The 22,880-nt window shown below is 44.9% G+C and overlaps 1 protein-coding gene across 5 annotated transcripts in view; it reads right to left on the minus strand.

The window, feature by feature from the left end:
• Positions 1-22,880, minus strand: part of PTBP3 (polypyrimidine tract binding protein 3) — a 140,087-nt gene that overhangs the window by 31,197 nt on the left and 86,010 nt on the right. For all 5 annotated transcript variants that reach the window (XM_066604431.1, XM_066604433.1, XM_066604432.1 and 2 more), the window contains exons 2-3: positions 16,576-16,651; positions 11,877-12,046 (exon numbers count right to left, since the gene is read on the minus strand). In XM_066604431.1, the coding sequence (XP_066460528.1) occupies positions 11,877-12,046; positions 16,576-16,651 (246 nt within the window). The remainder of the gene's footprint in view (positions 1-11,876; positions 12,047-16,575; positions 16,652-22,880) is intronic.

Here is a 22,880-nt window from a genome sequence, read left to right on the forward strand (position 1 = left end):
TTGTCAAGTTGTTATAAGTAAGTGATTACAATATCAGCGCAAAAGGAACATTTATTGTGGAAAACTGACCCCTTGTAGGGAGGCTCTAGTACCCTGTTGTACCGCCTCTAGCTTGGATACAAGATATGATACAGGAGGTATGGAGGCTCTAGCACTGTGTTGTACCGCCTCTAGCTTGGATACAAGATGTGATACGCACAGGTATGGAGGCACAAGATGTGATACGGGCAGGTATGGAGGCACAAGATGTGATATGGAGGCTCTAGTACCCTGTTGTACCACCTTGTCTCTAGCTTGGATACAAGATGTGATACGGGTGGGCATGGAGGCTCTAGTACCCTGTTGTACCGCCTCTAGCTTGGATACAAGATGTTATACAAGTGGGCATTGAGGCTCTAGTACCCTGTTGTACCGCCTCTAGCTTGGATACAAGATGTGATACAAGCGGGCATGAAGGCTCTAGTACCCTGTTGTACTGCCTCTAGCTTGGATACAAGATGTGATACAAGCGGGCATGGAGGCTCTAGTACCCTGTTGTACTGCCTCTAGCTTGGATACAAGATGTGATACAAGCGGGCGTGGAGGCTCTAGTACCCTGTTGTACTGCCTCTAGCTTGGATACAAGATGTGATACAAGCGGGCATGGATGCTCTAGTACCCTTTTGTACCACCTCTAGCTTGGATACAAGATGTGATACAGGCGAGCATGGAGGCTCTAGTACTTTGTTGTACCGCCTCTAGCTTGGATATAAGATGTGATACAAGCGGGCGTGGAGGCTCTAGTACCCTGTTGTACCGCCTCTAGCTTGGATACAAGATATGATACAGGAGGTATGGAGGCTCTAGCACTGTGTTGTACCGCCTCTAGCTTGGATACAAGATGTGATACGCGCAGGTATGGAGGCACAAGATGTGATACGGGCAGGTATGGAGGCACAAGATGTGATATGGAGGCTCTAGTACCCTGTTGTACCACCTTGTCTCTAGCTTGGATACAAGATGTGATACGGGTGGGCATGGAGGCTCTAGTACCCTGTTGTACCGCCTCTAGCTTGGATACAAGATGTTATACAAGTGGGCATTGAGGCTCTAGTACCCTGTTGTACCGCCTCTAGCTTGGATACAAGATGTGATACAAGCGGGCATGAAGGCTCTAGTACCCTGTTGTACTGCCTCTAGCTTGGATACAAGATGTGATACAAGCGGGCATGGAGGCTCTAGTACCCTGTTGTACTGCCTCTAGCTTGGATACAAGATGTGATACAAGCGGGCGTGGAGGCTCTAGTACCCTGTTGTACTGCCTCTAGCTTGGATACAAGATGTGATACAAGCGGGCATGGATGCTCTAGTACCCTGTTGTACCACCTCTAGCTTGGATACAAGATGTGATACAGGCGAGCATGGAGGCTCTAGTACTTTGTTGTACCGCCTCTAGCTTGGATATAAGATGTGATACAAGCGGGCGTGGAGGCTCTAGTACCCTGTTGTACTGCCTCTAGCTTGGATACAAGATGTGATACAAGCGGGCATGGATGCTCTAGTACCCTGTTGTACCACCTCTAGCTTGGATACAAGATGTGATACAGGCGAGCATGGAGGCTCTAGTACTTTGTTGTACCGCCTCTAGCTTGGATATAAGATGTGATACAAGCGGGCGTGGAGGCTCTAGTACCCTGTTGTACTGCCTCTAGCTTGGATACAAAATGTCAAGTCCAGTTTAGTCATTCATGACACCACTGCAAACAGAAGTGACTGTGGGTATCAAAGGCAAAACAAATAATGGGCGCTGTGACACCAAGTGTCCTTCAGCCATGCACCTGGAGATAGTTCCAAAAGACATAGGGGTGTAACGATGGCGCCCCCTGTCTCTGGATAGTAGACAACAAAACAGCTGGAGCTGCCTGTGCTTGTTTGATGATCAGACAATCCTTTCTACTGGTGGTCTGTAGGGGGTGTCCTGAGCCCGGTCACCTTGTGTGCCCTCACACATCCACTGACCCAACACCCCCCAACAGTCTGGTCAGATGCTTCTCTCTACTGGTGGTCTGTAGGGGGCGTCCTGAGCCCGGTCACCTTGTGTGCCCTCACACATCCACTGGTCCCAATACCCTCTAACAGTCTGGTTAGACGCTCCTCTCTACTGGTGGTCTGTAGGGGGCGTCCTGAGCCCGGTCACCTTGTGTGCCCTCACACATCCACTGGTCCCAATACCCCCTAACAGTCTGGTCAGACGCTCCTCTCTACTGGTGGTCTATCGGGGGGTCCTGAGCCCAGTCACCTTGTGTGCCCTCACGCATCCACTGGTGCCAACACCTCCTAACAGTCTGGTCAGACGCTCCTCTCTACTGGTGGTCTATCGGGGGGTCCTGAGCCCGGTCACCTTGTGTGCACTCACACACCCACTGGTCCCAACACCTCCTAACAGTCTGGTCAGAACGGCCCCGATTGGGGACAATTAGTCGATACAACCATTCAGCTTCTCACATCCCAATAATGCGCCCCCTCTGGTAATGGGGCGAAATCTCTTCTCTGTTTCCTAGAGGCGTCTAGTGGCCAACAAGCTCTACACAAGCAGGAGAAGAGGTCACTACATACAAGGAGCCTCTGAGAGCCACTTATAGGCCAAGGGGGGAACCACTTTTAGGGCCTCCGGTGACAAGACCGTTCATCTAATCACCACAACTCTCATCATTTACAGATCTGCCTGAGACGGAACAGAGTTTTGCAGGAAAATGACAAATTCTTCGAGGGGCCGGACTGTTTGACAAAGAGTGTATAAATAGCCATCTGCATTTCAAAAGTGCTGCTTATAAAACATGCACTACACAATAACCTACTTGTCTCCGTCCTCACTAAATAACTAGGAGAAAGATGAGAGGGTGACATTCATATCCAATTACCAGAAGTGGCAAACAAGCATCTGTGCATTATTTAAGAGCTTTTATGTATGCAAACACAAAACGCATACAATAAAGCCTAAACCAGAAATATAAAACACCGTCAGTAGTGCAATCACATCCGAAAGCTGGTCGAGCAACTATACCGGGTGCACATTACATGCCCTGCGAGGCGTCCTACATTACAATGGCAAGGAACATTGTTGCACAACCAGCTGGTGGGGCAGAGCAACTGAGTCAAGGAGATTGTGCAAGTCATGAGGATTACTTCAGGCTCCAGGACACATCTGTGTGTTTGTCAACTTTTCAGGCCTTTTTTCCTACTGTGTAGAATAGTGCCATAGCCCCTTCTAAGTGTTAATGTACCCAGAACCCCCCCTCAGTAAACCTCCCTACTTCTTGGACAGTAAGTGATCTGTACGCTTGAATAGACATTTGCTGGGTAGGTCGGGCAGAAGGCAGCGGGTGGGATTTTAAAAAACGTCATCCATACTTTGCAGAATTTTAAACCACATGGAAATTGATCTTCAGGGCAGATTTTGAAATGCGTCAATTCCTGCTGCTGATTTCCACGGCGAATTTCGCCCCTTTCAACATAAGCGATTTGTTGCAGAGTAAGACAGCAACTTAAAGGGGTTGTCCCGCGCCGAAACGTTTTTTTTTTATTCAATAGGCCCCCCGTTCGGCGCGAGACAAACCCAAGGGATGGGTTAAAAAAAAAAAAGGTTTAGTACTTACCCGAATCCCCGCGCTGCGGCGACTTCTTACTTACCTTACCAAGATGGCCGCCGGGATCTTCACCCACGATGCACCGCAGGTCTTCTCCCATGGTGCACCGTGGGCTCTGTGCGATCCATTGACGATTCCAGCCTCCTGATTGGCTGCAATCGGCACACGTGACGGGGCGGAGCTAGGAGGACCAGGTCTCTGGCACGAGCTGCCCCATTCACCAGGGAGAAGACCGGACTGCGCAAGCGCGTCTAATCGGGCGATTAGACGCTGAAATTAGACGGCACCATGGCGACGGGGACGCTAGCAACGGAACAGGTAAGTGAATAACTTCTGTATGGCTCATAATTAATGCACGATGTATATTACAAAGTGCATTAATATGGCCATACAGAAGTGCTGAACCCCACTTTCTTTCGCGGGACAACCCCTTTAAATCGCATAGCATATGGACGGGACATGGCACATTGCATGCCCAATTCTCATGAGAAATTTGCACAAAAATTGGACATGCTGCGATTTTTCAAACACAGGTAATCGGTCCGAGGAAAAAAACTCATTCAAATGTATGCGCCCGTTTTCCGTATGAGTTCTGCCCGTCTCAGACAGGGACAGAACTTGTATTCACACGGACTAGAATTCCATGCATCGTAAAGGGATCATGCCACGATTGTAAATCATTCCCTATCCTGTAGATAAAGAGTAACTTACAGATCAGTTGTTGCCCAACTGCTGGGACACCAACCAACCCCAAATACAGGGCCCCAGTATGTTCTGCAGTGTGGGCAGCAGCAGTCACATATGAGCCCCTGCTGCATTCACTTAAATGGGACCACTAAAGATGGAGTTCAAGCACTCGGCTATCTCTGGCTGTCTTGGTGATGCTAAATGGAGCTGCAATCTGCATTTGCGACGGCAACCATTCACATTTCAAGACACAACAGGACCCCATTCTTAAGATTAATGGGGCTCCCACCAGTCAGAATCACACCAATTTGCAAGATATTCCCTATCCTATGTATAGGGGATCATTTCTAATCATGGCACAACTACACCAGACGATGACCTATATGAGATGGGGTCTATTATACGGTTAGGAACGGAAACAGATTCCTGAAGCAATATAATTAATGTACATCTAGGACAAAGAAGGATTTGGCTTAAAAGTAGGGACTGGTCTTCCAAAAGAAAAAAAAGTGGGTGTACAGTAAGATTTAGGTTATATGGTATATGCAGGAGGTGAGGATTCGCAGTCTATAGTGTGTATTGGGCTTCATGGTGACTATAAGAGCAGAGGGCATATATAGTAAGTATCGGGGTATATGGAGGATACAGAATGCATATGTTTCTGCCGGCCCCTTAACATAGCCCTAGGTAAATGTGATATGCAGTCGCTTTGCCAGATTTCAAGCCCCAATATTAATGAATGGGCTTGAGCGTTTGCTGGTACCGTAGCATCACTGAAATTATTGAATCCACTGAACCAACTGGGTTGATCAGGGAAATGCGGTGAATATAGTTTATCTTGACTTTAGTAAAGCATTTGACAAAGTATCTCATACTATACTTATTGAAAAAATGACCAAATATGGGATTGACAAGGCAACTCTTAGATGGATTCACAGCTGGCTGAGTGATCCTACTCAAAGAGTGGTCATAAATGGCTGCACATCCAAGTGGAAGAATGTATCACGTGGGGACCACAAGGCTCTGTCCTAGGCCCAGTGTTGTTCAACATTGTTATAAATGATCTAGAAGAGGGAACTGAGGGAAAACTGATCTAGTTTGCCAACAACACAAAGCTAAGAGGAATAGCTAACACTAGAGAGGATTCAAAAAGATCTAAACAAATTTGAACAGTAGGCTGTGACTAACAGAATAATAATAATCTTTATTTGTATAGCGCCAACTTATTCCGCAGTGCTTTCAAGCATGGGAGAACCCAGACAATACAACAATTACATGTGATATACAATCAGTTTGAAAGAAACGGGGTAGGGGTGGTACAGGAAGTACAAGGGGGGAGGGGTGATGCAAGGGGGAACACAGACAATACGAGAATTACATGTGGAAATCAGTTATTAGGATGCAAATGGGGTGGGGGTGGTGAGGAGGTGCAGGGGTAGAGGTCGTCTGCAATAGGCAGGGTGAAAGGTGTGGGAAGCCATAAGGAGGGGCAGGGGGACTAGGTCAGGAAATTTGGTATGCCTCCCTGAAGAGGTGAGTTTTTAAGGCGCATCTGAAATTTTGTGCATCGGGAATTATCTGGATACCTCTAGGGTAGAGCATTCCAGAGGATGGGTGCTGCTCTGGTGAAGTCCTGTAGGCGAGCATGTGATGTTCGTATTAGAGGGGTGTTTAATCTGAGTGTGTTAGCAGATCAGAGTGTGCGTGCTGGGTGGTCTACGGACAGGAGGGAGGCGATGTACGATGGCACGGCGCCATGGTGAACTTTGTGGGTGAGGAGTTTAGGTTTAGTTCTGCAGTGGATGGGCAGCCAATGCACTGAAATGGCATGGTGCAGAGGCGTCTGAGTAACGGCTGGATAGAAAAATGGGGTAGAGCATTCCAGAGGATGGGTGCTGCTCTGGTGAAGTCCTGTAGGCGAGCATGTGATGTTCGTATTAGAGGGGTGTTTAATCTGAGTGTGTTAGCAGATCAGAGTGTGCATGCTGGGTGGTCTACGGACAGGAGGGAGGCGATGTACGATGGCACGGCGCCATGGTGAACTTTGTGGGTGAGGAGTTTAGGTTTAGTTCTGCAGTGGATGGGCAGCCAATGAAGTGAAATGGCATGGTGCAGAGGCGTCTGAGTAACGGCTGGATAGAAAAATGAGCCTAGCTACCGCATTTAGTATGGATTAGAGTGAGTCTGGTGCGGGGAAGGCCAATGAATAGCGAGTTGCAGTAGTCGAGTCAAGAGTAGATGAGGGCGACCACGAGTGTCTTAAGCGTGTCCATGGTGGGGAACGACCGGATTTTAATGTGGCATGTTTGGGCCAGAGATTGGATGTGGGGGTAAAGGAGAGGTCAGAGTCCAGTGTGACCCCAAGGCAGCGGGCATGCTCTCTGGGGGTTATGATGATGCCAGACACTGTAATGGAGATGTTGAGGGGAGGGCGGTTGGAAGGTGGAAAGACAAGAAGGTCAGTTTTAGAGAGGTTAAGTTTGAGAAAAAGGGAGGACATAGTATTAGAGACAGCGGACATACAGTCGGTGATATTTTGGAGGAAATGGCTCAGATATTTCACGGGAAGAAGTGTATATTTGGGTGTCGTCAGCGTAGAGATGGTATTGGAGGCCGAATTTGAGGATGGTTTGACCAATTGAGGCTGGGTAGATAGAGAAGGGGACCAAGGACCAAGCCCTGGGGTACCCGACAGCAAGAGGAAGTGGAGAGGAGATCGAGCCAGCGAAAGAGACACTAAAAGAGTGGTCAGAAAGGTAGGAGGAGAACCAAGAGAGAGCAGTTTCCTTAAAGCTAATAGAGCGGAGCATAGTGAGAAGGGGGTCATGGTCGACAGTGTAAAATACAGCAGAGGGGTCAAGGAGGATTAGTAGTAGTTGCCTCTCGACTTTGCCGTCATCAGGTCATTTGATACTTTTGTAAGGGCAGTTTCGGTCAAGTGTAGAGAGCGGAAACCAGACTGGAGGGGGTCAAGAAGAGAGTTGTCAGAGAGAAAGCGTAAGGCGGGAATAAAACAGGCGTTCTAGTAATTTGGAGTTGAAGGGGAGGTTTGAGACGGGTCGGTAGTTGGCGGCAGCGGTCAGATCAAGGGTTGGTTTTTTAAACAGCGGGGATATGATGAGTATTTAAATGAGGAGGGGAAGGTGCCAGAGGTTAGGGAGAGGTTGCAGATTATGGGGAGGTGGGTAATGAGAGCTGAGGAAAGGGAATGGAGGACGTGAGAGGGTCGCTAGTGCAGGTGGTGGGGCGGGCAGTGGAAAGCAGTCTGGAGACTTCTTCCTCTGTCGTTGGTTAGAACATAGAAAGGGAGTAAGTGCTGGATGCAGTGCTGAAGAGACTGGGATCGGGGCTAGCCGTGCAGTTTTCGGATATTTCTTTTCAGATGTTGATTTTTTCTTTGAAATAGCAGTCAGATCCGTCATGGAGGCCTGTTCTTAGGGGTCAGGATGGAGTGGAAGGTGTCGAAGAGTCATTTGGGGTTGTGGGATAGTGAGGAGACAAGGGAGGCAAATTAAACTTGTTTGGCATGGTGAAGAGCTATAAGTTTTAAGCATTAATTTGAAGTGGAAGAAGTCTGCAGGCGGCTTTGATTTTCTCCACAGCCACTTGGCGCACCTAGAGCTTTGCTGGATGAAGTGTGTTTGGGACTTGAGCCAAGGTTGCCGTGGTCTGCGGTTGACAGCTCAGGTCACGGGCGGTGCCGCTTCATCCAGGGCATGGCTGAGGGTGGTGTGGTAGGGTTCGGGTGCCAGGTTAGGGCAAGAGAGGAGAGAGACAGGGGACAGGAAGGACTGAATAGTCTCGGCGAACTGTTGGCTGAGAACGGACTGGAGGTTCCTAGAGGTGCGATAGATAGGAGGGTCACGGGAGATGCTAGGGTGCATAATGGAGAAAGAGTGGAGGTTGTGATCTGAGAGTGGAAGGGGGGAGTTACTAAAGTGAGAGGCAGAGCAGAGACTGAGTAAGATTAAAATCGAGAGTGTTGCCATCTCTGTGAGTGGGGGAGTCAGAGATTTGTGATAGGCAGAGGGAGGAGGTAAGCGGTAAAAAACGGGAGGCAGATGAGGAGCTGGGGTCGTTAGTAGGGATTTTGAAATTTTCAAAGATGACCATTGGGAGATCACAGAATAGGAAAAGGGGGAGCCAGGCTGCAAAGTGGTCTAGGAAGAGGTGGGGGGGACCTGGGGGCCGATAAATAACTGCGACACGCAGGGACAGTAGGTGGAAGAGTCTTAGGGTGTGGACTTCGAATGATTGAAAGGTGAGCGAGGGAGATGAGGAAATCACCTGGAAGGAACAGTTCAGTGAGAGTATGACACCTACTCCTCCACCGTGCCTGTCGTCCGATCTGGGGTTGTGGGAGAACTGCAGGCCATCAAAGGACAATGCAGCGGGAGGGGTAGAATCAGACTGCTGTATCCAGGTTTTTAGTGAGGGCGAGCAGGTTGAAATGTTTGGTGGTGAAGAGGTCGTGGATAGTTGGTAGTATGTTGCATGCGAATTGGGAGTTCCATAGGGCGCATTTGAATGGGGCGGGGGGCAATTTGGTAGTGAGCAGAATGAAGAGGTTTATTGCCCTCTTTAAATAAACAGAATGATGAAAAAAAGTGCATACAGAATGGGAGGAATTGAGCTAAGCAGCACATGGGAAAAAGACTTTGGTATACTAATAGATCATAGACTGAACATGAGTCAACAGAGTGATGCAGCAGTAAAAAAAAAGGCAAACACAATTCTGGAATGTATTAAGAGAAGCATAGAGTCTAGATCACATGGGGTAATTATCCTCCTCTACTCTTCCTTAGTCAGTGAGAGAATTCCTTTCAAATGAAACGTCTTTTGAGTGGCCGAATGATGGTTTTTAATGCCGACTAAACACCCGCAGCTGAGGACAAGTAAACTATGAGCGCACGACTGCCCGCTTTTACACGTAATGATTATTGTTCACTTTTAGCTGTTTGAAGGATATTACGTGTAAAAGGGCCTTTATTCTACCATTCTATGATAAGATGACGATTACTTAAAACAAGTTACATTGACCCTTAAGTGCTATTAATGGGGTTTCTTACCAGGAAACAAAGATTGTCAGGTGTCTGAGAGACACCACGATAGTACTTAGACTATAATATTGGAAGGACATGTTGCACTAACCAGCATTCAAAGTTTCAAGGGGCTTCTCCCACAAATGAGATTTAATCTTCTGCCAGTCCATGCATGGTCTATGGGACTACATTGTACTCTACTGCATTCAAACTCATCTTTAATACGGTCATGCAATGACGAGATTAGGACCCCGACCTTTTGATTAATGAGATCCTAGAAGTGGACCTCCCAGTTATCAGGCATTTTCACCATCCTATGCTCATAAATGTCATTTCTGGGAAAAGCCCTTCAAGGTTAACATGTGCTTAGATAGAAGGCTGGAGATTCTATCTGACCGCCTACATAATCCCTTGAAAGCGAGCAGCTTGTACATGTAGGGACCATACACTTTTATGGAGTTCTCACACGCTTATTGCCATTTAAAGGGAAGGTGTGTCCTTTCCTATACTTTTACTAATTAACCCTATATATATATATATATGCTTTACTGACAGAATTAGTATCTTTTTATTATATATCAATGATTATGAGGGCTGCTGTGATGATCTGTGAGCAGCACTTCATAGATCTGCTTTACAACAGCTGCATGGATATAGACAACCTTAGCCGATAGACTCATTGACCTCTATGAGAGAGTTTTGTTTGTGTCCTCTGCGCTCATCACGCATCAATATCATCATCTTCTGTTATTTATATACAGGTGCTCCATTCATTGTAGTACTTCCTGTGCGATGGAGATGACTGCTATGGTGAGGGGTCCCTGGCCAATGTGAAACTGCAAGATTACTTTTTCTTATATTCAGATTGTATATATTAACATATGGAAACAAAATAACCATCGCCAACATTTCATCAGCAAGAAACGGTAATATAAAAACTTGATGGAAACAATGGAGCAAGAAAGGAGTAACTATCAAACTTTTTGTCCCTTATGACTGGATAATGGAGTTCCTAATGAAGAAGCCATGAGGTTCCTAATGAAGAAGCCATGCAGTTCCTAATGAAGAAGCCATGGAGTTCCTCATGAAGAAGCCATGGAGTTCCTCATGAAGAAGCCATGGAGTTCCTCATGAAGAAGCCATGGAGTTCCTCATGAAGAAGCCATGGAGTTCCTCATGAAGAAGCCATGGAGTTCCTCATGAAGAAGCCATGGAGTTCCTCATGAAGAAGCCATGGAGTTCCTCATGAAGAAGCCATGGAGTTCCTCATGAAGAAGCCATGGAGTTCCTCATGAAGAAGCCATGGAGTTCCTCATGAAGAAGCCATGGAGTTCCTCATGAAGAAGCCATGGAGTTCCTCATGAAGAAGCCATGGAGTTCCTAATGAAGAAGCCATGGAGTTCCTAATGAAGAAGCCATGGGGTTCCTAATGAAGAAGCCATGGGGTTCCTAATGAAGAAGCCATGGGGTTCCTAATGAAGAAGCCATGGGGGTCCTAATGAAGAAGCCATGGGGTTCCTAATGAAGAAGCCATGGGGTTCCTAATGAAGAAGCTATGAGGTTCCTAATGAAGAAGCCATGAGGTTCCTAATGAAGAAGCCATGGGGTTCCTAATGAAGAAGCCATGAGGTTCCTAATGAAGAAGCCATGAGGTTCCTAATGAAGAAGCCATGAGGTTCCTAATGAAGAAGCCATGAGGTTCCTGATGAAGAACACTGAAAAGATCTAGTTATGATATTAAGTTCTCCCAACAAACATCCGGTGTTTTTCCACCTTACAAGCTGACAGAAATGATTCAGACTGATGCAAGACAAAAAAAAAATACAAGATCGTTGAAGCTTAGTGAATACATTTGCAAATTTCTTAAGGGTTGTATCACTCCCTAGGCTGAGATTTCCCTATACACAAAGAGGTAGACTTCTGTCAGTCTAGGTGAACCAGGCATGGAGAGATGGCGGCGACCTCCCCAGATGACCGTTTTCCCAGTTTCCAGTGGCTTTTCAGCATATGTTTATTCAGAAATACCAGAGTAAAACATGGATGTCTGCAACGTTGCTGCCTGTCGAGATGTCATGCTGCCTCTGGTTCGACCAACATAAAAATCCGACCGGTTCCTTATAATTGCTTTTTCTTCTTATAGTTTTACATTATGTACTAATATTGCAATCTTTTAAGAGCGGCCTCATACAAACATGTGTGCAGGTGTGCAGCGTGCGTATCTCAGCAAGTACGCAATGACAAGACTACTTGCTGCAGGCCGCCAATCACCATACACTATCTGGGCATGTATGTGCATGTAATATGTGCGAAGATAGTGCATGGCGGGAGTAGTAGGAGCAAAAAAAAATAACTTTTTTAAATCGCAGGTGTGATTGGTCCAATAGAAATAAATGGACTATAAGCATTGCGTATAGCGTACGGGAAGATTGCATGCGCAACACGCAATGACAACACACTTGTATGAGACCGGCCTAATACCTAAATGATTAGAAGAAGAAAACAGAAGAGATTGCTCCAGTACCTGGCTTTTACTTTTCAGCATCAACAGATTGGTAACTTTTCCAAAAGGTACGCCTAATGAAATGACATCAGCTTCTGTAACATCATTTGGAATCTTGCGAATGTGGATAACACGTGAAGGGGAACAGGGAGAGCGATCTCCTTTAAATTTCTTGCTATCGTTCCCATTAGCTGAAGAGAAGGGAGAAGGGAGAAAAAAAATCTATTATCAGCAAGAGATCCGTATCTGTAACACTCATCAATGTGAAGCTTCTGCTTGGAATGTGAGGATTCTCTCTAATAACATTGCATTAGGCTATAAAACTTTACAAGGGACCACAAATCAGACGTTCACTTTAAATACCGCAAATACTACACTAAGCAGCAAATAAAAAGGGTGGGGGATTCTCTTAGTTTATTGTAATTTTGTATAATCACAATGTTACTGGTTATTTTATAGAAGTAGCACGAGGGGTCCCCAACGTAGAGCCTTCCATTAGGTACAGCCAAAAGCCGGCACCCACTTCCCTCAGTGTAATTCACTATTATCTCCAGGGTGTTGCTTCAAGAAAAACAACTTCGGCTATGATCACATCTGCGCTGGAATCTTTGTTTGTCGCAGATCCGACACAAGTGCCGGAAGAACAAGTCCTGCATGAAGGCCAGTAAAAATGCGAGGCAGCGAAACGAAGACCAAACGGACAGCATTAAAGCCAATGAAGTCCGTTTGGCGCCGTTCACTTCCGTCATAAGACAAATCCGTTTGGCCAAGGGATTCCACTTTTCTGCTCCAGTAACAGACTACCGTGTCCTCATTCCCCACACACAATGCCGAGGGGATCTTTCCAAACCAGGCAACTGCTTAAGACAATGCTCACAGTGCAGTTATGGCTGCAGTTTAAGATATATGCTAGGATATATGAAATGAACGGATACCTCTGATGGAGGTCATGCAGTGGCATCCGTCTCAGTTGTCCATTTTTTTATTTTTTTTTTTACTTATACCATTGTATTGAGTATATATCACAGATATCTAATCATATCAGAATTATTGAAACATAATCTTTATTAAAGACTCATAAAAGGCAATAAGCCATAATATAGGTAGAAGTCACATTTCAGCATACAAGAGTATCACACACTTTTTGGGTGCTCTCCTTAAGGAGACACGACACCCATCTTGACCCCCATCCCATGCCTCTCACTAGCCAAGCCAGAAACCTACTGGAGACTGATTAGGGGCAAACACCCCGAAACAGCTGTCTGTGTATGGTTTTCTGGCTTGGTTTCCTATTTCCAATCTTTGTTTTACAGATTTGTTAAAAAGTCGTACATTGATTCGAAGGAATGCTGCCATCCAATAGGTAGCGCTGTAGAGGTATTATTCCATCTACCTTATTTGCATAAATTACCCAGAGGAGCGTGCATGGCCTCATAAGTCTCCTCACTCACTTTTCAGGTGTCTTCTCACAACTCTTCTGGGTGCTCTCCTAGGGATGCCATCTCCTGACCCACTCACCCCCTAAGTAGTCTCCACACACTTTTTGGGTGTTCTCCTTAAGGAGAGACGAGACCTCTCTTGACCCACAGTATCAATGGAGCATGTCAATATTGCATTTAACATAGCACCAACTTAAATACTAAGGGCTCGTTCACATCAGTGCTGCAGATTGTGCTTGGGAACCTCTGTTGCCAATTTCCACTAGAAAACAGGACAAAATAGTGCAGCAAGCCGTGCCAATTTGTACTATAAATTCTGGCAAAATGCCAGACAGCTGGTCAAAAATTGAATGGACCCTTATTATTGTCAATGGGTGGTGGGCTGCATTTGGTTCCATCACAAGTCAACCATTTGAGCAAGGGATGCCGTTTTCCTGCAATAAGAAATAGTTTTGATACAGTTTAATATTCTCTAATAAGGGTATATTAGGGCTCCATAGGATACTCTATTATCGGGGATACATTATCCAGGGTATTGTAGGGTAAGCCTAGTAACTAGATATTTTTCTGGATCCACGGATTCTATATCACTATTACCTTTTCTGGTTTATAGTGGTTTGTAATTACATGGATCCCTAATAAAGAGTAGATTTAATATTTCTGATATGATCTGATTTCAGCGATAGTTCATTGTGTCATAGAGCATCGTTTACTACACTATTCAACCCTGTTTTAACATCTATTATTTTTGGTCCATTTCTGACTAATTGACTTCCGTCGAAACTGGCGTACACGCTACTGTGTAGATGCTCAAACATGTAGTAATAGCACAATATGAACACAGCCTTAGGCCGGGCTCACACGAGCGTGTTAGTATAGCGTATTCCATGTGCGTGTTTTGCACAGGGAATACAGTATACCAAATTCTGATAGGTGGCCATGTTACCACTCAAACGAATTGTGCGCACAAGAAAAATCATATGTTCTATCTTGGTGCATATTACATGCCCATACATGCCAAGACAGTACATGGCGAAAGTCGGCACGCAGCCGGTACACAATGTCGTTGTGTAATGACTGCGTGCCGCGTGTGTATATCTCGTAGTCTGCATGCTGTAAGATCCGGTCATGTGAGCCCGGCCTTAGTCTGTCTATAAATACAGGAGCACACAGAAAATCTTATCAGGGCGACTAAAGAAACATTAATGGACCTTCATGGCGGAATATACACCGCGTCTTCCAAGATGCAGTGCATGCTGGAACCAACCATTAAATACAGGGGGCCCAGAAAGGCTTCAGCCCCTGTCACTTTTTTAAAATTTTGATATATCTTGATTTTGTTCTAAATTTGAACCAGGCAACAACATAACAAGTTTTCCCCATCATTCTGGACTAAATACCCTATAATAATAAATGAAAACATAAGGCTTGAGATCTTAGTTTTTCAACTTTTTTAAAAATTACAAACATTTTGCATTAAAATAAGTATTTTGGTACGACACTTGAAATTGAGCTCTGGGTGCCTCACATTTCTCTTGGTCATCTTAGAGAGGTTCCTACACTTTGACTGGAGTCACCTGAAGGGAATTCAGTTGATTGGACATCATTTTAAAACACACGCCCCTGCTTATATAAGGTCTCAAAGCTCACAATGTATATCAGAGCCAAACCCAAGTCATGAGGGGGAAAGAACTGTAAAGCTCAGAGACTGGATTGTGTGGGGCACAGATCTGGAGAAGGCTACAAAAATTTTCTGCTGCACTGAAAAGGTTTATCCTTTTAATTCAAGAAGTCTGGAACAACCAGGAAGCTCTCTAGAGCATGCTAACCCACCACAATAATCAGGGGAGAAGGACCTTGGTAAGAGATGGACTAGTGTGTAGTCATCTATTCCCTATAGGCCAAAGTCATCAACTCCTAAATAAGACCGATAAGTCAGAAGTCATGTGTTACAGCGTACCGTTACAGAAAGCCCTTAGGGGCAAGTTTGCACCATATATCTGAAAGTAATCAGTCTAGGTTTCATCGTCACATATTTGATACTGTAGCAGTACAATGCTGGAAATGGTCACTAGAGGGCTCAATGAAAGTATCTGGCAGGGAAAGGGTGCCTCTGCTGGTTAATTAAGAGGCCCCTGGGAGGTGTGCCTCTTGAGCTGCTAGTTTGTGGCTCCCCCTGAGTTTCTGGCTCCTGGGCTCTCAGTACAACTCCAAAGTCTGATGTGATATGACGAGTTAAGACGTGGTAATGGACTGTGGGATGAGCTGTGAAGTTTTGGTATTGGGCCTATTTGTAGTGAAGGACACTGCTAATGTTTAGATAGAGGCCAGAAGGCCAGGTCTTATTTTCGTGCATCATGGAAAGCGTTGAACAGGGTGAAAACCTAAAAGCAATTAAACCGGTAGAGCTTTTGGGGACCGAGTTTCTGCGGACGCACCACCTCCATCTAATGAGGAAGAGATGGCAATTTGAGTGTGACTAATCCCCTGTTAGCCACAATGCACACAACTATAGAGCTGTTCCGGGCGTAATGGCTTATTCTTTCATGCACTGATCTCTACCTTCTACATAGCCATTGCAGGTATTAACGCCTAAACCATGCTAGACCCAAAGCGATATTGGGTGCTAATCCCTTAAGGACCATAGACCCCAGAACATTAAGTGTAAATCCCTTTAACCCATTAATGTATTTAGACTGATCCCCAAATCCCCTTAAAACCAGCTTTAGGGGAATCCCCACGGCCGAATGGATCAGTCTTCTGATAGAACCAAAAAAAGACAAATGCACCCAACTGAGTATAATTGGGGTCATTCAGTTTCCGCTCAGCAGCCCAGACTTTTACCGGAAGAATAAGCGCTGTGTGCAACACTATTTCTTCCGGTATTTTGTGCCGAATCTGCAACGGAACCTCCGAATAGACGTTCCAGCACAGATCGGACTTACTCAAAAATCAGCCCTGGATATTGGAATGTTAGATGGTAGATAACGTATAGTACTGTTATACATGGAAATATTAGATAAGCAGATAAATATATATATATTCTCATTGAAGCAAGTCAGAATAATAGACAGGTCAGGCAGGATATACATTATGAATGCAGGTAGTCGGCCTTTTCTGATGGTATAGGTTTTAGCTTATTTACTGTATGCGCAATGGAAAGTCTCTCATCTGAAACATTCGTTGACACGAACAAAAATTTGCATAAATTGCATTAAGAAAATACTGTATGAGAGTCCAGCAAAGCGTAGCATGCTGACTGTCAAAGACTCTCACTGTACCTGTAGCTGGAGTGGAATGGCTCATGGTAAGAGGACCGTTAGCGATACCAGAAAGGAGAAGCTCGTCAGATGCCCGCTAAAGAAATAAAACAATGTATATCAGTATCAATATGAAAGAACACAACAAAGAAAAAAACATGCAAAAATAAATATCACTGTAATGGAGCATCTTGAATTACATTGGGAGAACCTCATGGGTGTTGGGTTTCCGTGGCTATTTCAGGGATCGTACAATCTGCAAGACCCACTAAACCATTTACCAATGATCCTGGTTCAAAGAGTACCTGTCGCTTCAGATAACTTGTTAGAATAAGTTCTTGTGTGTATGTACATATAGAAAAACACTATTTATGGACATTGTATAACTTGTATCTGGTCGTTCCCCTATTTCCTTTCTCTAACTCTCAGTTTTCCAAGAGCTGGTAGGTGGAGACAGACTGTTATGACGTCTCCTATACACAGCACACAGAGAAGAGGAGATTCTGCTCCCCTATCACTCTCATACACAGCGCCGCAGGATGATACATATTATAGAGAATTACTGAGCCTTGTAGATGTGTTTCCAATAGCTGACAGACAGTAAAACAATTCCTGTAACTGCTGCAGCAGCTGTGTGTTTGGGTCTCTGCGTCTCTAACTTATCTCATCTGCTCTCCTCCTCTCCCTTCTCTATAGACTTTTATGGGCAGTAAATTTTTGGCCATGCCATTACCGCATCAATCAAAGAGTATATTTGCTCTCTGATTGTCATATATAGGGTTTTCTGCAGAAAAGTAGTGAAATGATGAGGACTTGCTCATCTAAACACTCCTCTACATCGTTACACCCAGTAGATGCTGCATTCATTGCTGACCGCAGCATCTAAATGTTTTTACTGAATTGTTTTTTAAACATTTTTCCGTTTTTCACAAGGCTTTAAACTTTGAAACAAACCCTACATATATTTTATATCATCACTTCCATAACACCCCGCACTATAAAATATATCATTTATCCAGCATGGTAAATTCCGTAAAAATAAAAAATTGCAGTTTTCTGATCATCTCATTACCCCTAAACAAGGATTTAAAAAATGTAAAAATCGTATAGACCTCAAAATGGTATCAATAAAAACTACAAGTTGTCCCACAAAAAACAGGCCTGATACAGCTCTGTCAACCGGAAAATATAAATGCTCTGGTCCTGGAATGTGCCGCCAGATAAAAAAAACTTTTTTTTATGTGTTATGAAAAAAATGTTTACATTGTACAAAAGTGGTAAAACATAAGACCTGTATAAATTTGGTATAGCCATAAATGTGATCACCTGTAGAATAAGGATCATATAAATATACCACACTGTGCGCCATAAAAATAAATTACAAAAATTTTGGGTGAAATAGCCGATTTCCACTGCTTAGCAGCAACAAAAAAAAAGTCATTCAATGCATTATATGTACTTGAAGTTGCCTATAAAAGCTCTAACTCATCCCACAAGATACAAGGTGTCATACAGATACACTGAAGCAAAAAAGGAAAAGCTACGACAGCCGGGAGGACAAAAGGGGAAACAATTTACTGCCTCTTAAGGCTAAAATTAGTTACGTCACTAAGGCCTCATGCCCTCGTCCGTGACGGACTCCGCCAACGGAATATTGCTGGCAGAGTCATTGACTACAATGGAACCTGGCCGCGTGTAGTCCTGCAGCAAATAGAGCATGCCGTGGTTTCTTTCACACTGTAGAATTCCGCAGCGTGAAAAGCGAGGTATTAGGTTCAATAGAGCCTAATAGCTGCAGGACAACGACGCGGATGTCCGCCGCGCAAAACCGTCCGTGGGCATAAGGCCTAAGGGGTTAAAATGCACTTAAAGCGACTGAGTTCTGTTATACTTACCTTCCCCGGCGTTCCCTTAGTGTGAGCGCCTAATTTTAAAAACAGCGGACTACTTTCTAGTCGACACAGATGCAAAGCAAACTGTAGTAAGCTGGTTGCTTGCTGACAACATTAAAGGGATCACATTGCGGGGGGGCGATGGGAAATGGAGGGAGCCACTTCCTGCCACTGAGTGTGCCTGACCAGTAAAGCAGCGGAGCGTACCGGACGTCACCACTGGATTCCAATAGAGGACTAAGCAGGGGAAGAACACCAGGAAAGCCAGATCTGTGCAGCTTGGTAAAACAAGTGATATTATGCTGCAAAAGTACATGTTATCCCCTTATGAAGCTTATAACTTTCACTTCAAATCACTGGAATACCCCTTTAACCCTTTCCAATCCACTGTCTGACCTCTGAAGACATTATGATTTAAGGCTGTACAGCTCCGATGTTGGAAGACGTCCGTCGGGGTTCTCTTACTGTATATTGCCAGCATCTCTGCTGTTGGAGCCTGTCCAACCTGTCACCTCATGCAGTACTGGCTTTACCAGCATATAACGCCGTTGTATAAAGCAGAAAAAGAGTAAGCCCCCTAGAAAAACCAGGATACAAATTGGATTGGAAAGGGCTAACGCTGAGTTCCATTCGCGTTTGAAAATGCCAGAAATTTTTTTGTGCACCAATTATCCATATAAAAAAATAAATAAAAAAACAAAAATTGCAGCTTGTCCTATTCTGGGGCGATTCTTGGACCCAGATTGTCCATAAATAAAAACAAAATCCACTTACATTGCATGCAACGGGTGCTCCATGTGTTTTCATGCACCCGGGGACTCCAAAGTGGGTTTTAAATGACATCAATTGGGCCACCTTCCTTTTTTTCACATGCATTTAAAAACGGATGGCTGTCGGATACACGAGTACATTAACCCAAAAACTAAAACTAAGTCTGATGTACAATGTACGGACATACTTAGACTTACTTAGGCCCTTCCGGAGAACTGGTTGCCAAAAGAATAGCAGTTTTGGCAACATCCCATTAAATTTCACAAGTCCTCTGTAAAGTACACCCCCAGGTGATCTTTTGCCTTTCCGGCCAACGCTTTTTATTTTTTGTCATGAATTAGCGGGTCTTGTCTCAGGAAGGTATAGAATGTGTCCAGCAAAAGTCGGTCTTCGATGACTCATGAATGGAGTGGCTGTGTACTAGAGTGGCGGTAGATTTCTTAATTGGTAATCCAATCATGTTAAGTGACCTTAAACAGGCAATAAAGGAATCACTGTTGGAAGACATCAAGTGGTCGGTTGACACGTGTGGTCGCTTTCTATGCTTCAGATGCATGTGGCGCATTCGGGATCATGATAGTCATGTCTTTGTTTGTAAAGGGCGACTTTTCAAGCTGTAACAACTGATGTGTGGTATCCTACATCTATCTATCCCAAGCAAGGTATTCTATAAGGGCCTGTTACCTCATCTTTCAAGAGCGGCTAAGGGCAACTATGTTGGAGCCAGCAGGATTCCGGAAAGGGTGGTCATGTGTTGAATAGATATTCGCACTTCGAACCATATTGAACAGAACCTTGGAGTTCCAGCAGAAACTGTGAGGGAGTTTTGTTTATTCAAACAAAGCATTTGACACGGAGACGTCCAATGGAGGATCATCTAATCCTACGGCATACCCAACCACTTCATTACCATTTTTCGCGCACTGTACCCCAACTCTAGTTGCTGTAATCTAATAAAATACAGGGGCTACAGGTTTCTTCAACATTGACCTAAGTGACCGAAATGAGCGACTGGGACAAATGTAGTTGGTGTTGTGGGACGTAACCCACTACAACGGTTTACGGAGTTGGACTTTGTGGATGATATAGCTCTCCTACCATCGCTCCCCGAACTCCAACAAGTAGTATCCGCAAAGAAACAAAAAGCGGCAATTGTTGGTTTACGGATTAACTGGGAGAAGACAGATTATGGGAGTTGGATACGCTACAATCACAGTCGAACTGGTCAACGTCTTGCAACCGCTGTTGTTGGTCATCTACCTAGGCAGTACAATCACTAATGACGGGGACGCCGAACATGATGTCCAGTGCCATATTGTCGTGAACACTTACCAAACTAGCACCCACGTGTGTGAATAAAGCCCCAGTGTTCCATTTAGGCCTTACATAGGAGGTCAATTTTGGTCAGTGAAAACTGACCAACTCACTGCGAGCTTACGTACATTTCTTATCAGTTTTTGTTCAGCATTTGCACTTTCACTGCAGGATTGTAACGCGAGTTTCATCGGTTTTTTATGTACGTGAAAAAAATGTAGGCGGCCCAACTGATGTCATTTAAAACACCTATTGAAGTCAATGGGTAGGTGAAAAAAAACCGGAACACACTCGCAAGTCATGTGAGTATTTTCAGCTCTTTTTAATGCGCTCATTGATTTGAATGGGTGATTCTGGCCAGAGAATCGCATCAGAGTACGACATACTGCAATTTTTTATTTATTTATTTTTTTAAATGCACCATTGGTCCATAAAATGAAAAAGGGAGGGAAAAAAAGTTTAAATTGCACACATGGACTTTAATGGGTCTGTCAATTTCAAACTAAGATAGAGCTCAGATATCAAAATCTTCTATGTGAATAAGCTCTAAGGCAAATCTATTCCCACTGTTACCCCTATAGAAGGCCCGATTCCCACAGATGCATTTACAAGCGCAATACGCAGAGAATCGAACCCATTGAATACCCATGTGCGGATTTTCTCTGCGCTTTTCGGTTGAGAAAAAAAAAAAAGCGCATCATGCTCTATTTTCCTGCGCACCATAGGTCCCTAAAGAAGTCAATGGTGGACACGAAAAATTTGCTAAAATATAGTGCGATACATTGCGTAATTGAGCAGGAAAAAGAACACATCTGGAGCCTTGTATCCGTATACCTTTAATTTCATGTAAGTAACAATGTGGCGGTGGGCGTCTTTAAACACTTTTAAAAAAGTTTGTTGCCTTTTAAATCTGACAAGTAGACATTTAGTCATTACGGATTCCCAATCACGGAACGTACTGTCGCTTTAAGCGCTGACGAATATAATAATTACAGTCAAACCAGGGTGGAACGAGAGAGATAATAGAGCAGAGCCCGCAGCGACAGCCGCTTACCTCACCGCCTATCCAACTTCTGGTATGCGACTCCCACAGTCCTGGAACCTCCGGAAGGGAGTCAAGGGGTTTGGCCAAGTTAAAAAAAAAATCTTTGTCGTTTTTTTTCTCATTCAGATGACGGAGATTTTTTCCTCCGCAGTAACTAATAGGAGCTTCACGAGGCAGAAGACCTAGAACATACGTGTTACACGCAGCGCTTCCCATTACTACACGAAGGCCAGAATAGGTAACCCTACCAACACAAGTCTACCTTCACCTGAGCTGGCAGGTGGGCCCAATCTACAGCGCTGGTTTGTCATATGAAATGGCTAAAATAAAGGATTTATCAGATTCCGATGTGTACGCCAAAATACTGAAATGTAGACTTTTTAGAAAAAACTTTTTGGAATATTCTCTTAGTTTTTTTCTTACAAAAAGGTAACTGCTAATCCTGCCTCCCCCAGGAGAGAAGAGCTTGTCTGCCCGTTTGTGCCAGCGGTTGGTATCAGTGTGGCAAAACGGAAGAAAACAGGCACTCAGGGATGGCTTCCAATACAAATCAGCATGCGATAGAGAGTACAACGGCAAATGCACGCAGCCAGGTGGGACTGCGCATGCGGGATTCCGCAGTGATATCCGTCCCTGTGCCCGGACGGTGACGCCATGTATCTGTCCAGGTTCTTGTTATCTGTGTTGCAGATGAGACAGTGCACGTGTAGTACAGATAATGCTGCGCCGTCACTAGGCGAAGACACGGATACCGCAGACTTTCCACAATGATGAATGCGGAAGGGCTGCGGGTCGGATGGCTTCCATTGACTTCAATGGAAGCCATCCACACGGAATCCGGGTCAAAACAGGGCATGCTGCAATCTCCCCCCTGCAGCTGGAGAATCACAATTAATTTCTGCTTGTCGGCATGAAAACCCGCTTTTCCACTGCATGTTATGGGCGGTATTTGCTGTGGAGGCAGACGACCGCTCCGGATTCCGCAATGCAAATCCAGCCGTGTGCATTGGGCCTAGGGGGCAAACCTTCACACAAGCGTATACATTGGCTGGAATTGGCACATGTGACGGGGGCGGAGCTACGCGATGACGCGTACACGGGGGTGGAGCCAAAACGCCGGTGCTGCCGAGCCAAGCCGAAGGGAAAAGACCCATCTGCGCAAGCGCGTCTAAAAAAGCAAGAAGACACCGAAATTAGACGGAGCCATGGAGACGGGGACGCCAGCAACGGAGCAGGTAAGTGAATAACTTCTGTATGGCTCATATTTAATGCACGATGTATATTACAAAGTGCATTAATATGGC

Source organism: Eleutherodactylus coqui, chromosome 5 (genome assembly GCF_035609145.1).
Source record: "Eleutherodactylus coqui strain aEleCoq1 chromosome 5, aEleCoq1.hap1, whole genome shotgun sequence".
Lineage (NCBI taxonomy): Eukaryota > Metazoa > Chordata > Amphibia > Anura > Eleutherodactylidae > Eleutherodactylus > Eleutherodactylus coqui.